Source organism: Ranitomeya variabilis, chromosome 5 (genome assembly GCF_051348905.1).
Source record: "Ranitomeya variabilis isolate aRanVar5 chromosome 5, aRanVar5.hap1, whole genome shotgun sequence".
Taxonomy (NCBI): Eukaryota; Metazoa; Chordata; class Amphibia; order Anura; family Dendrobatidae; genus Ranitomeya; species Ranitomeya variabilis.
In genome coordinates, this window is record NC_135236.1 from 104,463,693 (window position 1) to 104,478,803 (window position 15,111).

The following is a 15,111-nucleotide window of genomic DNA, read 5'->3' on the forward strand; positions in this document are numbered from 1 at the left end:
ATCTGCTATGGATGCGGCCCCGTGGCCGGCGTTCATAGCAGATGATGATTTTAAGCGATCAAATGATGGCAGCTTCTTGTCTCCTCAGGAAACTATTGAAACAAGTAAAAAGTAGAAAAAAAAATAAATATAGACATAATTTTGGGGGGTTTCCTGTGCAAAATGGGTGGGGGTGATTTGAACATAGACAGATAGAGATAAATAAATAATGGTGCTTCCCCTCAAACTAAAGAACCTATACGTACCGTACTTGGTATTTGCGAACTTATAATGACCTGGAGAATCATTATGGTAGGTCAGTTTTAGCATTTAGTGAACATAGTATAAAAAAAAAATGAAAAACGATAGTGGAATTGCACTATTTTTGCAGTTTCACCGAGCTTGGAATTTTTTCTTGTTTTCCCAGTACAGTATATGGTAAAATATATGGTCTTTTTCAAAAGTTCAACTTGTCCCATAAAAAAAAACAAGACCTCATGGCCATATTGACAGAAAAATAAAAAAATAAAAAAGTTATGGCTCTGGGAAGAAGGGGAGCGAAAAACGGAAATAAAAAAACAGAAAATCCCAAGGTCAGGAAGGGGCTAACAGAAGGACACCAACAATTTTTTCTGTGTGTATATGTGAACCATGAATACCACTAACTAGTAACTGTCTTTTTACACAAGTTCATTCTTTTCCCCTTATTTACATCTGCCTGTGTGCCCCTTTATGGCAAATTGTAAGTTGTCAGATAGTGCTGTAATTACTTTTTCCTTACATACAAGATCTGATACTAGGAACCTGGCTTTTCACCTACTCCCTATAGACTGCATTGCTGCCCAGCATGTTAAACACAATCCCTCCTGAGCCAGAGTGAAGGGGAAGAGCCAGGAAACTGAAGATAAGATGCATATGGCGGCGTGACATCCCATACAACATTAAAGAGGAGAAAGTGACCCAAGCAGGCGATGATCGTCAGTGATTGCATGTTAGATTGGTTTGCAGAGACATTCCAGCTACAGATGAACATTACTGACAAATCTTACTGCATATAAAGTTTGTGAACATAATTTTTAAAAATTAAAAAATAACCCTCCTAGGAAAAAAACAAAACATGAGATGATATATTTTTGGATAATTCCATTTGACGGACCTCTGACTGACACTGGACTATTACTATATTGCTATGACAGACACCATGACAGCTCCTGCAGCTGCTATGTCCATGATCATTTCACTGTGAGTTTCTCAGTTTTATAGATTCCACCGCGAAAGTAAATAATACACCGAATTGGGGAATTGCCAAATGGAGGCAGATCATGACAGAGACATCACTGATGAACTGTGCAGATTCTCCTAAACCAAGGACAGTAATAGTCCTAGCCCTTCATCTGGTATCATCTGCAGGGTCCACGCCAATGACAAAGAGCCGGTGGCAGACCCCAGTAAGGGTTAACTTCGATCACCACCTCACAGAGGCATCATTAGGAGGTCTTTCGGTCAGCTTCAGCCAGGGAATCCTTCAGCTTCTTGGTCATGCTGGGAAGCAGATTCATGTGGTCCTCGGCGCACTTCATCACACAACTCTCCAGCTGAGCTCTCGCTTGGGATTCTTTACTGCCATAATCCAGGGAATCCTTTGCCTTGTCATTGCAGTGCATTGTGCAGCGGCTCAGGCGATCCTAGGGGGAGGAGAGACATTAATCACACTTTGTAGCACTGAATGTGAGTGACATTAATACAAGTCTAAAATGAAATACAGAAAATAAAAAACGGCAGTATATCACAAATCTGAACCTATAGCTGAAGCCCATGGATTGCTATCATCTCTTATTGTTTATGTAACCCTGTGCCAATTTGCAATCTGTGGCATCAATCAGCAGGCACGTTACATGCAGCCAATTATGGGCCCATACAGGCTGACTTAAAGGGGCTGCGCAGTGAAAACCAGGGGATAGATGAAAATGTAAGGATTGGAGCGGGTCTCACATCTTGGACCCACACTGATCGGCAGAACCAGATACTGTTAAAATGGAGGAGCAGTGTGGAAGCCTGACCGACGCTCCATTTATTCCCTATGGGGCTGCACTCGCCTTTTATGGCAGCCTCATAAGGGAATGAAAGGAGCGTTGGTCACATATCCGGCCTGCAGCTCTATTCTGTAACGGAGAAAGGGCCCTAGTGGTCAGACCCCCGCCAATCAGTAAGTTACCCCCTATCAGTTGGACACGTGATCATTTGTTTTCAACAGTAAACCCCTTTACGCTGTCCATAAATGAGCAGCAGCTGCCAAAAGTGAGAATGGTATAAATCATAGTGCAAATCTATCTGATATAATCTCTTCAAACTGTTGGAGATTTTGACAATACCCCAATAGAAATCAATGGGTACTGTTGGGCGCTGCTGTTGTTACTGGTGGCTTTGGTTATGAATGTAACGCACAAAGCAAATGTGCACAGAGGCTTAAAGGGGTTTTACATTTTTTTTTAGTACAACTACAGGACGTGATCCCAGGAGCCAATCAATGGGCTCAGCGGCCATACTTAAGTACACGGCACAGGACCACTGAGCTCAGTAATTGTCTGTAGTGGTTTTGAGCTATAGTTGTTAGATCGCCCAAGCTTGTCCTATCAACAAAGACCCGAGGCGGCAGCAGTGGGTGGCAGAGTTCAGCTCATTTTTATTTTTACTCAGCTTATACAGTACAAAAAAAATATCTAGAAAAATCCTAGAATTAGTAAGCCAATGTTATCACATGGTTTCCTTGCTAAGACACATAAAACCCCGGATAAGTAATGGCCACTTGCCATATGCAGCATTATCTTGGTGACCATGAACATATCTTACAACAGAGCTTTGCTGCCCCCTGCTGGATTATAAAGAAAAAAATTGTATTAACATTATTGTTGGATTTTAGCTACAAGACTTACCTGAAATCTCTCCAGCTCATTGGTGACCAGACTCTGCGCCTGTGCGAGGGGAGCATGGCAGCGCTCGATGCAGTTGTGCACCTGCTGCATGGAGGCCTTCTCGTTATCACAGCACTGTGCACTACACAGGAACATCTTCCCCTAAAAAGAACCACAGCGGAATAAAGTTACGTTCCTGAACACAGAATACACAGGGGTTTCTTTAGGGCAGTGGCTGCTGTAACCATGTCTTAGCTTTTCCCTTCTGCCCCCGGTATCAGTATTGGTGGTCTGAAAGAAATGTGACTTAATGACTGGTGGCAAAGATGGCAGTGCCGCTATGAACACCACTGAACTCTCCGGTAAGGCCCACATTACTAACAATCAATAGGCAAAAAATGTTTGTTTATTCCGTGATCTAAAGGCTGGGATCCCTTAAGAAGGAAAAAAAAAAAAAAAAAAAAAACCTACACAAATAAATACTCCTAGCTTTTATCATTTTGTCCCTCTCTAGCAGTAGCAGTCAGGTCCGCAACTGACAGGCAAAGCCAGGGACCCTGCACAGAAGACAGAAGGAGCTTATTACGGCTTCTGTCTTCTCTTTTGCTGGCAGCGCAGAGAACGTTATGTGCTAAAGAAAAGCAATAACAAAGCAGATATGTAGATTGAATCTGATTATCGGCGGGTGTCTGTCCTGCATAGTGGACCCAGATCAGCTCTGCCAGTGACGTCTGACGTCTAGGCAGCAGGAATCACCTGACAGATTCCCCAACAGGAGTTTTCCCAAAACCTTTTGATGCCAGGTCAATAAAAGGTTAAAAGTGATAATACAATAGAAAATATCCAATTACTGGCAGCATCTCCACAAACATTAACCAGACTGTCAATAATAAGGGACGGGACATTCTTTACTTTTTGACAAAGGGCAGAGTTCAGTGCAGTCCATCGTGGGCCGGCCCCCATCATCAGACCCCTTTTACTAACTTCATGCCCCTTCTAATTCTCTCTGACTGTGACCTGTGCACATCCTCCCCGGGGGCAGAATGGATGGACATTACACCAGCCGCCCACACCGCCAGTGCAGAGGGGAGACAACGTGGGGCAGGTACAGACAAAGAAGCATGTCACACACGACCATCCTTACAGACCGAAAAACTATTACAAAAGGGGTTAAAAGTGTAAATTAAAAGAACAAACTACAACTTCCTAGGCCTCAATAGTATCCATCACCGAGGGGCTGATAAAGAAGATCACCGGTGTCTGAGGGTCTCACTATAGTAATATAAGCAATGACTATTGGGGGCATTACAGTACAACACTGTATATCACCTGTACACCCCTGCCACCTTGTGGCCACACTAGTGCACTGCAGTGCCTTCACAGGATGTCTAAGGCTTCTTTCACACTTGCCTCATCTGGCAGCCATCACAATGTGTCGGCGCGACGTATCGACGGATGCGTCAAAAATAGTGAAAAACGGATGCAACCCATACAGTATTTCGACGGATCGGCTAGACGGTTCCGTCGAAAAACTGGATCCGTTGCATTTATCTTGTCCGTTTTTACCATCTGTTTCATCCGTTTTTTTTACGGATCCGTTTTCCATGCCTAACAATGGGAATCTCCCAAATGTGATTGGCTACTGGAAAATAAGGGAAACCATATATTGACTGTTTTTACACCCCATCTTTGACAGGGTTTAGAGAAAGTGGCAGAGATGGAAGGCGTGCTTGTGAAGATTGTGACCATATGTCAGGTTTATATAAATTTGGGGCTGTCTGGTGAATTGGCTACAAAATCCTGATTCTGAGCATGCTCAGTGTAAAAAGACGTATTCCAGGGCTGGATTCCGTCATAAGACGTGCCACGACGGATCCTGCGTCCATAGGCTTCCATTCTAGCCAACGACGTATGCCGCAGGATCCGTCGTGACACGTTTTCCCGACGCAGAAAAAAAACGTTACATTGAACGTTTGTTCCAGACAAAGGACTGCCAAATTCTGACGGATCCAGTGCACGACGGACGAAACGTGTGGCCATACGTCGCGATCCGTCGCTAATGCAAATCTATGGGGAAAAAAACGCATCCTGCGGGCAAATTTGCAGGATGCGTTTTTTTTGCCCAAAACGACGGATTGTGACGGATCTGAAAAGACGGAAGTGTGAAAGAGGCCTAAGGTTGCAGCATGAAAGTATATCTTTACGCTGTGCTGTTAGCCAGGAGATAGAAAAATATTAAAATATGAGAGTCCTCAGTAGTTGATAGGGTTAGCAATTAAGCGGTATCAACCACTGAGGACTCACATTTTTTTGCCCCAAAGCACCTCTGGTCCCTATTGATGCTTGGATGTCACTAGACCTCTGCAGGTGTCCAATGGTATCAGAATCCAAGAGGTTAATAGTACGGTACAAGGTGCAGACTTGTTTTTATCAGGATATCCCTCAGATGCCCGATCAGAATGTGATCTGGGAAATACACAGGCCAAGTCATCGCCATGATCTCAAAGCCATGCTTCTCAAACCATTCCTCCAAGGAGTTGACTAACATAGGAAAACATTTTTTTTCTAGGCATGGATCTTACTAATTTGCCACTAGTAAGTCAGAGGACAGATTAATTCTCGGATTGGCTGCAGCGGTCACATGACTATAACAGTACGTCTCCGATGATAGGCACAATGGTAACACAGACATATTGGGATGGGATATGATACTACAGATCACCAGATGGCTAATTAACCCCTTCCCACTCCATGACATATGCATACCCTTCATGGGATGGGAGTACGGAGCAGGAGCAGAGCCGGAGCCACACAGGGCAGATATTCACTATAACAGCAGTGTCCACAGCTCACACAGATCGCTGGCACTGAACCACCTAAAGAGGGCCCATCACCGGGTCAGAAGGGGCAGCTTTTGCTCTTATTTTATTCCCGCTGCTCTCCTTAGGAGGCCATTTTTTTGTTCCTTTATAATCCGCCAGTTCCAGCGATATGGGCCTCTTTATTTAGGGTGACATTCCACCAAGGAAGCACGGCTTATATCTCTGGGAGCACATGGTGGATTTCTCCCCTTTTCTGATGTGGAGATTCTGCACTTAAAAAGGCAGCTGTGTATTTTATATGCGCTTTTCAGGCACCCAATAGACATCAATAGGAAGAACACCGAACACCCGCATAGCAGCTTTAACCCCCTTAAAGGGAACGTGTCTGCAGGATTGAGCCCTGTAAACTAAAGGCACGACCATAATGGCTGATTATTATAGCTGGTGTGAAGGGATCCGCTCAGCAGTTGATGAATACTCACATGTGAAGTTTTCATAACATTACGTCTTCTGAATAATCAACGACCTGTACAAGAAGCAAAGGAGGCAGAGAACCAAAAGAGGACCCTGCCCCCATATCCTGCCCCAAAGCACGGGAGACGTCATTTTCTGAAAACTTCATAAAGTGAGTATTAAACAACCACTGAGCGGATCCCTTCACATCAGGTCTCAGATTAATCGGCAGCACAGCGCCATTATGGCTGAGCCTGTAGTCTGTAGGGCTCAATCGTGCCGACAGGTTCTCCTTAAGGACTGGACTATTTTCTGTCAGTGCTGTTCTCCTTCCAAGAGCCATCATTGCGTTAGATCTCTGCCCATATCGCTATTTGAGGGATTGGTTTTTGCTGAACAAGTTGTACTTTTAAATGACAACATTCACTTTACCACATCGCGTATTGGAAAACTGGGGGTGAAAACTCCAAGTGAGATGAAATTGCAAAAAAAAAAAAAAAAAAAAGCAATTCCACTTTTTTTTGTTTTCTATTTAAGGCATTTGTTGTGCAGTAAAAATGATTCTCCAGGTCAGTATGATTACGGTGATACCAACTTTCCTTTTTTTTGCCATTTCTGTAGTCAAATATTCGGACATTCGAAAAAAATAAAATAAAAATTTACCATAATGTTTTCATTTCGTGATTAATAGAGCTGTGTGAGGGATTTTTTTTTTCTTGCAGGGCAACCTGATGTAAAATCCTTATTTTATATGCAAAAGGGGAAGGGGGTTCAAATTTGTAGCTTTTCTTGTTCTTTTTCAATTTATAAAGTTGTTTTTTTTAAGACTTACATTCTTTAGTCCCTTAGCAAACATGAACCTGACCTATCACTTATACTGCAATACCACCGTATAGCTATTGCACAAACCAGTCTTCTATTGCATCAGCGCTCCACCGATGTGTAGTTACATAGTGCACCCCTGGGCTAATCACTGTAAGGGTAGGTGTAAATAAAACATATTTGCTATGCACGGGAAAAAAAATAAAATAAAAAAAAATATCTGAAAACTCCAAGTCAACGAGTGCGTGGAAACCATTGGACTGCAGTCGGACGACATCTGAGTGCAGTCTGATTTCTGCGCACTGACAGAATGGGGACAATTTGTTCTCCATCTTCTTCTCATCCGAGAGAATCGGATCACACTATGCGGTTGATCAGAATGCATGATCGGGCCGATTCTCCTGGATGACAGATTACAGGGTTGTCTGCCCGGAGAACGGCAGCAGCATGTACCAGGCTTATAGTCCCGGGCCGAGACGCTCCGATGAGCTCCGTACATGTTCAGGGGTCACCATTACAGATTTTTATTAGTGCCTCCTACAATTGTCGCTGCTTCCCTAATAGTACAGGTGATTTTTTTTCTCTTTTTTTTGTGCCCCTCCGGTCCATAGTTTTGCCAACTGGTAGTAAAGCGGCAACTTGTGGTGCGTGTAACACAGACGTTCTGCGCTACAGGACACAAAACGATGGCTCTTGGAAGAGTTGGGGGAAAAAGGCACAAAAATACAATCTGCTACTCCCATAAAGGGTTAATGGCACGCCTTGCAGTCTCAGTCCCTGTGCACAGTCCAGGCACCGGCCACGTCTCCCACCTGCATCTTCCGGATATTCTCCCGCTCCAGGCTCTTCACCATGGCGTCCACCGCATTCTGCAGCCGGCTCTGATATTCCTCAGCCATTTCCTATGGAGACGTGTGCAGCAGCATGGGCTCCAAGGGCATGGGACCGAGCTTCCGCCCTTACTGCGTCACTTCCTGTATCCTAGGACGCCTCGGCATCACTACCCGCCATGTTTGTTTCTGGCAGCAAGGGGAGATAACAACATGTATGACCCCAAACCAGATAGAAAGTTGGCGCGTACCAGCACCGCCACGTGCGACGTTAGAAAGCTGTGTCTGCCGCCGGGCTGTGATTTGCCTCACGTTCGTCTGTGTTATCGTTGCCTAAAACAAAAATGTCTGCCCCGTGCCGTCGTCACCGCCTTTTCCGCTTCCTCTTACGTCAGTAGTGTGCGCCTCTTGTGAAAACGTTGCTGGTTTCCTGGCGGCTGAGGCTGTTGTGTGATACGAGCCGGCGCCACACGAGGAAGGAAAATGAGCAAAGCGCACCCGCCCGAGCTGAAGAAGTAAGACCCCCGGGGGCTGCAGAGGGGGCGCGGGCTACATAACTACTGATAGGCTCCCGGTTGTCTTCAGGCCTGAGGAGGGGACGTACCTGCAGCATGGCGCCTGCGGTGCGAGAACCCAGAGCTGTCAGGGTTGGTGGAGAATCCCACCACGACCAATCAGATGACAGCTTTCATTGCAAATGGATGGTTAAAAAAATGAAAGCTGGTTTCTGATTGGCTTTTAGCTTGGCAGTGTTTCTGCACACGCTCTTGTGGTGATATGAAGCTACAAGGCCTCAGATGACCTGCCTGCCCCTGTCCTCCTGCCTGCCCCTGTCCTCTTGCCTGCCATTGTCCCCCTGCCTGCCCCTGTCCCCCTGCCTGCCCCTGTCCCCCTGCCTGCCCCTGTCCCCCTGCCTGCCCCTGTCTGCCCCTGCCTGCCCCTGTCTGCCCCTGCCTGCCCCTGTCTGCCCCTGCCTGCCCCTGTCTGCCCCTGCCTGCCCCTGTCCCCCTGCCTGCCCCTGTCCCCCTGCCTGCCCCTGTCCCCCTGCCTGCCCCTGTCCCCCTGCCTGCCCCTGTCCCCCTGCCTGCCCCTGTCCTCCTGCCTGCCCCTGTCCTCCTGCCTGCCCCTGTCCTCCTGCCTGCCCCTGTCCTCCTGCCTGCCCCTGTCCCCCTGCCTGCAGACTTATATTCTGTGACTATGCCATGTCGGTGTATGGGGAGAAATCACATTTAAAGGGAACCTGTCGTCTGGAAATGCTATTCAGAAAGGGTTAATCTTCCGGGAAATAGCATTACAACCCTGCCTTACTAGATCAGAGGCTACAGGGAGAAAATGAAGCTGTATTCTTCCTGCAGCCGCTCATTTCCACTCATTGGAGCTGTCAGAGTCTCCACTCGCTACACAGTGGGCCGTACTGAGACCCCTCTGGTGTATTATCAGCAGGTAAATATTTCCCAACATGACAAGTTCCCGTTAGAGGGCCAAATCTTTCATCATCCACCTGATAAAACATTCAGCATAAAACATTCAGCTTTGTCATAAAAAAAGGATGTAGAAAAAAAAATCTCTGATCACAGGGTTTACTTTTCACATGGACTGTGATTGGCTTCTGGGGTGTTCGGCGGGTCCACATCACTGTCCGTGTGCTAGTTCTGGTATTTGTGCACGATACATTGTGGAAATGGCCAATAATTTGGTTTGGCACAATGCGAAGTGCCGGGATTATCACGACCAATCTAAAAAGGGGCCGTTGCCAGTAGCAACCAGATCGTGCAGCGTTTTTGAAAGGTGAAGGGACCAGGCACCGTTATTTCCATGATTTAGAACCAGGTCCTTACATTTATCATTATCTGTATGTTTTCCTTCTACTAACTCTGGATTCTCTTTTTAGGTTCATGGACAAGAAGTTGTCATGTAAGTGTCCTCTGTGCGCGGCCCCCCGTGGCATCTACTCTTTGTATTTTAGCACTGGGTAGAGTCCGACTTATTGATTTTTCACTTGTCCTTTATTCTTCTGTCATCTTACAGTGAAACTAAATGGCGGCAGACATGTACAAGGGATCCTGAGAGGGTTTGACCCGTTCATGAACTTGGTGGTAGATGAGTGCACGGAGGTGTCTGGATCTGGGCACCAAAACAACATTGGCATGGTGGTAAGTGCTCATGGTGGTAAGTGGGCGAGGAGAGCCAGCTCCACAGTTATGACTGCTGCTCCTCACACAGGTGCCAGCAGTCAGGAGTAACCAGCTGACGATCCGTGAAGTCAATGTGCCGCCACATAAAGATCCATGTGACACTGTATTTCAGAGATATTATCTCACTAAAATGTGCAATCAAATATGTCACAAGTTTATCTGGAACCCCCTCTCCCCCCAAAAAAACACATTAGAGACATATGAAAATAACATGGCGCTTAATGCTTGTATAGGTGCAAAATGTATACAAAAGACGGGTATGTGATCTGTTAAGAAACGGGCTCCCTTAACAGTCTGTAGAGGGTCCTTAAATGGCACCTGTCGTGCCCCAACTTGCCATAAACCTGCAGACATATTGTTAATCAGCAGACTAATAGTATTCTGAAGGCCGAGCTACCAACATGAAGTAAAGTTTTTGTTCTGGTTTTTATTCATAGGCTTGAGTTCATTCAGTGCATAGTGATCGGTGGCTGTAACCACATCTCAGCACTGACTGACAGCCAGCGATGCACTGCAGAGCCGGGCCATCAGTTGCAGCCACTGTTCACTATGACTGAAAGCCCAAGGGATAAAGTTAATTTCCTCCCAGTAGCCAGGCTTTCAGTGCAGTGGCCGCATGGCTTTAGAATGCGATTCACACCATATCTACAAGTCAGTACTGTTGACATGACTGGTTCCCTTTAGTTTAGTTGTATCACAACCCAGCTTCCGATTTGATGATTTGCAGCACTTAGTTGCTTCAGATTTACTCAATTTCCTGCACAGCAGTGTTACCAGCCACCCGCTGCGCCAACAACTACTACATCACCCCATTTATTTGCCTGAACCTATGTTCCTGTAGCCTTCACGGTAGATATGAGAGCGCTGTTCTGCTGAAGGGGCCCGCATTTTTTGATCTATTGGTTTTCCATCTATTTTAGTAATCTGCCAGCACCTATTAAAAGCCCATTCACAACATGGCAGAGATGATCTGATTGTCAAATCTCTGGATTTCAGGAGGGAAGGTCCTTTGGGGAAGTTTTGGGGGGTTTTTTTCCCCTTCCTTCCCAGGATAGAAACCGTTTATCTACTAAACATTAATGATCTGATGCCCCAGTTCTCGCATGTGATATGGGATCCATTCTTGTCTTTTCAGGTTATAAGAGGGAACAGCATCATTATGTTGGAAGCTTTGGAACGAGTATAAAACCGTGGAAACAGATGAAAGACCCCCAGACCCGCTCTACATAGCATATTACTGAGAATCCTGAATCTGTGATGTTTATAGAAGATGTTTTACTTTTATGTGTAACTTCTGTTTTGTATTAAAACTTTTCAGTTAATGTGGAGTGCTGCATTTTATGATCTAAATATTCTACTCACTGAAGCAAATGTGTTCACTATTGGAGGTAGTCGGCAAGATGGAGTCTGTCTTGCTGTTTGTTTCAACTGGGCATTAGTGATGAGTGAGCATGCTCAGATATTGCGTTATCTGAGTATCTCGGGCGTGCTCGAATAATATGCTGAGTCCCCGCTGCTGCATTTCTCGCAGCTGGACATCTTCCTCCACCCATTCAGAAGGACAGTGTGAATTTGGATACAGTGAGCCTGATACAGTGCTGAGTGCAGGCTCTGAGGGGCAGTAAATCACGACACAGGGACTCGCTGCCCATAAGTCTGCGTTTCTCCAATCCTTGTTTATTCTGCAATATTCCTTTTATTTTAATGATAAAGGCAGGTGCACAAAATGCAGCAGAAACACTAGGGCCCATACTGTACCTGCTTCATGCACAGCAGCAGGTTCCTGCCTGCATTAAGTAATACTATGTTATACCAAAGTTTGTCATGACGAAAAATGGCAGCATGTAGCCTGAACATTTAGGCTTTTTTCACTCTGATAACTGTTTTGCCCCCTGTAGCAAAAAGACCCCTGTCACCCCCAGCCATCAGCTGTTATTGCTGGGGTGAGCTTGTCACGGCATCAGATTTCCAACTGTAGCACTAAATGCTGGAGATTCAAGGAATGACTCCCCACATAATTTATCCTGGATATTCTGACCTTGCTGTACACCGCTGCAGCTTGCCACACTATTGGTGTAGAGATACACCACAATATAATTAGTGTCATAAATTAAAGGGGTTGTCCACTCTAAATTGATAAGTTTGCAGTCACACAGTGTGACCCCAGACTTATGAATACCCCCCAGCACACACACTGTGCCCTACTGTGATTCGCTAGTTTCTGAGCCGGGACTGGAGGGTATGTATGAATAATGCATACTCGCTGCCAGAGTCATTGTAGTGGGCCCTGCCCCATGCCATACTGGACAGCCACATCATTATGGTGTGGCCTCCCTCAATCCAAGTGTATGGAGCGATGCTGCGCCCACTAGAGATTCTGCCCTGGACTATGCATAACGCTTACATACCTGCTCAGACTCAGAAACCAGCGAATCCAAACAGTTCACAGAGAATCTGCTGGAGGGATTCATAAGTCTGCAGTCACACAGAGTGACTGCAGACTTATCAATAAAACACGTAAATAAAGACTAAGACGTACGTTTCGCCCTTGGCTTTCTCAAGGACTCACTGTATTAGTGTAGTTAAGAAATGTCAGGTAAAGGCCTCATTCAGACATCTGTTTTTCACAGATGGAACAAGTACTCATTATAGTTTATGAAGCTGCTCATATGACTGTTTTCTGAGAGTGCGTGTCCACAAAAAAAAAAATCTTTTTTTTAATCCGGATCAAAATCACCCATATGGTATGAATGCCGTTTTTTTTTTCTCATGGATGCCACATCTGCCCATTAGAACATGTGCTGCTGTGTACATGTCCATGTTACAGATTGTGTGCCTATGCAAAATACATGGACCCATATCCATTTTATCCTCCGGCAGCACGGATGACGAGGGCCAATACAAGTCTATGGGTCCATGAAAAAACATGTACAGCGTATGGAGGGCATCTGTGTGCTGTACATGTTTAATAGTGCACAGTATAGGAGAAGCTTTGTTATTAATCCATACGGGAAAAACACTGATGGTAAAAACGGACACCCGGATGACACACTTATCCAAACTGAAGACACCCTCCTGTTTTTTCCAATTCCAGTTTTATACAGATGTGTGAAGGGGCCTAATAAGTCGAAGTTTTAGATTTTTATTTTTTATTTTTTTGCACATCAGAAAACCACTGATGGAAAAAGCTGACACCAATGAAACAATGATGGAAATTGGTGTGGTTTTTCCCAAACTTCTGAGGCCTAAAAAGCTACATTTGGGGTCTAAGTATGGACTGAAATTTGCTAAATATTCTTAGGCCTCCTGACCCAGACTGCATAGCTTTACTAGCATATGAGTACCGAGTTGGGGTGAGGAGACCCGCGTCCGGTCCTGAAATTGTGGTTAGCACATGGACTTTTAATCTCGGTTGTGAAACCCACCTATCTAAAATTCAGCACAGGATAGTCATATGTGCCGGTTTTACACTTTAAGTCCAGACAGTGTCTATGGATCTATTTCACTTGCACTTTTGTCTAGTTTTGGATGGTTTTTGATTTGTGCCAATTTTTTTATTTGCATCTTTTTAGAAGTGTATTTTATACGTGTTTGCCGGTTTTATTTTCACTCAAATTTTGTGACATTTTAGCGTCATAACCAACTTTTCTCCTCTAAAAGGGTACATAAAAGGTAAAAGACAAACATTTTTTCTTATTCACAAAATTTATAAACCACATGCAAAAGTTTGAAGAATGTCAATGAATACCAAAAGACAAACCTCCACAAATGATGACTCCAGTCGTACAACATCATAGGCAGGAAACTACACCACTTTTTTATATTTGTACTAGTTTTTAGTGCTGGTTCATCATTGTTCACTTAGCGCAGACTCCACGTGTGGGCTTATTTATTATACACTGCTCAAAAAAATAAAGGGAACACAACAGAATATAACTCCATGTAAATCAAACTTATGTGAAATCAAACTGTCCATTTAGGAAGCAACACTGACAATCAATTTCACATGCTGTTGTGCGAATGGAATAGACAACAGATGGAAATTATTGGCAATTATCAAGACACAAAGGAGTGGTTCTGCAGGTGGGGACCACAGACCACATCTCAGTACCAATGCTTTCTGGCTGATGTTTTGGTCACTTTTGAATGTTGGTTGTGCTGTCACACTCGTGGTAGTATGAGACGGACTCTACAACCCACACAAGTGGCTCTGGTAATGCAGCTCATCCAGGATGGCACATCACTGCGAGCTGTGGCAAGAAGGTTTGCTGTGTCTGTCAGCGTAGTGTCCAGAGGCTGGAGGCACTACTAGGAGACAGGCCAGAACACCAGGAGATGTGGAGGGGACCGTAGGAGGGCAACAACCCAGCAGCAGGACCGCTACCTCAGCCTTTGTGCAAGGAGGAGCACTGCCAGAGCCCTGCAAAATGACCTCCAGCAGGCCACAAATGTACATGTGTCTGCACAAACGGTTACAAACCGACTCCATCAGGATGGTCTGAGTGCCCGACGTCCACAGAAGGGGTTGTGCTCACAGCCCAACACTGTGTAGGACGCTTGGCATTTGCCACAGAACACCAGGATTGGCAAATTCACCACTGGCGCCCTGTGCTCTTCACAGATGATAGCAGGTTCACACTGAGCACATGTGACAGAGTCTGGAGACGTCGTGGAGAGCGATCTGCTGCCTGCAACATCCTTCAGCATGACCGGTTTGGCAGTGGGTCAGTAATGGTGTGGGGTGGCATTTATTTGGAGGGCCGCACAGCCCTCCATGTGCTCGCCAGAGCACGCCTGACTGCCATTAGGTACCGAGATGAGATCCTCAGACCCCTTGTGAGACCATATGCTGGTGTGGTTGGCCCCGGGTTCCTCCTAATGCAAAACAATGCCAGACCTCATGTGGTTGGAGTGTGTCCGCAGTTCCTGCAAGATGAAGGCATTGAAGCTATGGACTGGCCTGCCCGTTCCCCAGACCTGAATCCGACTGAACACATCAGGGACATCGTGTTTTGCACCATCCACCAACGTCACGTTGCACCACAGACTGTCCAGGAGTTGGCGGATGGTTTAGTCCAGGTCTGGAAAGAGATTCCTC

The 15,111-nt window shown here is 45.5% G+C and overlaps 2 protein-coding genes across 3 annotated transcripts; one reads left to right on the forward strand and one right to left on the reverse strand.

The window, feature by feature from the left end:
• Positions 1-956: 956 nt before the first annotated feature.
• On the reverse strand, positions 957-8,050 carry FAM136A (family with sequence similarity 136 member A). Of its 2 annotated transcripts, none has more exons than XM_077263080.1 (3): positions 7,801-8,050; positions 2,913-3,053; positions 957-1,664 (listed from the first exon to the last, which is right to left on the reverse strand). In XM_077263080.1, the coding sequence occupies exons 1-3, from the start codon at positions 7,885-7,887 to the stop codon at positions 1,467-1,469; spliced, it is 426 nt and encodes a 141-aa protein (XP_077119195.1). In that variant the 5' UTR covers positions 7,888-8,050; the 3' UTR covers positions 957-1,466. The 2 variants fall into 2 exon arrangements, with proteins under 2 accessions (XP_077119195.1, XP_077119197.1); XM_077263082.1 differs by lacking the exon at positions 7,801-8,050 and adding an exon at positions 7,750-7,770.
• Positions 8,051-8,217: 167 nt separating this feature from the next.
• On the forward strand, positions 8,218-11,335 carry SNRPG (small nuclear ribonucleoprotein polypeptide G). The gene is made up of 4 exons (XM_077263083.1): positions 8,218-8,333; positions 9,710-9,732; positions 9,847-9,971; positions 11,149-11,335. Exons 1-4 carry the CDS (start codon positions 8,302-8,304, stop codon positions 11,197-11,199), a joined length of 231 nt encoding a protein of 76 aa, XP_077119198.1. The 5' UTR covers positions 8,218-8,301; the 3' UTR covers positions 11,200-11,335.
• The last annotated feature ends 3,776 nt before the right edge of the window (positions 11,336-15,111 follow it).

Excerpts from the sequence above, each read along its gene's own strand:
- FAM136A (XM_077263080.1), bottom strand. The coding sequence starts at position 7,887 with ATGGCTGAGGAATATCAGAGCCGGCTGCAGAATGCGGTGGACGCCATG. Across the intron at positions 3,054-7,800 it reads AGAATATCCGGAAGATGCAG|GGGAAGATGTTCCTGTGTAG; the intron begins GTGGGAGACGTG and ends GGTTCTTTTTAG. Across the intron at positions 1,665-2,912 it reads ATGAGCTGGAGAGATTTCAG|GATCGCCTGAGCCGCTGCAC; the intron begins GTAAGTCTTGTA and ends TCCTCCCCCTAG.
- SNRPG (XM_077263083.1), top strand. The coding sequence starts at position 8,302 with ATGAGCAAAGCGCACCCGCCCGAGCTGAAGAA. Across the intron at positions 8,334-9,709 it reads CACCCGCCCGAGCTGAAGAA|GTTCATGGACAAGAAGTTGT; the intron begins GTAAGACCCCCG and ends TTCTCTTTTTAG. Across the intron at positions 9,733-9,846 it reads CATGGACAAGAAGTTGTCAT|TGAAACTAAATGGCGGCAGA; the intron begins GTAAGTGTCCTC and ends GTCATCTTACAG.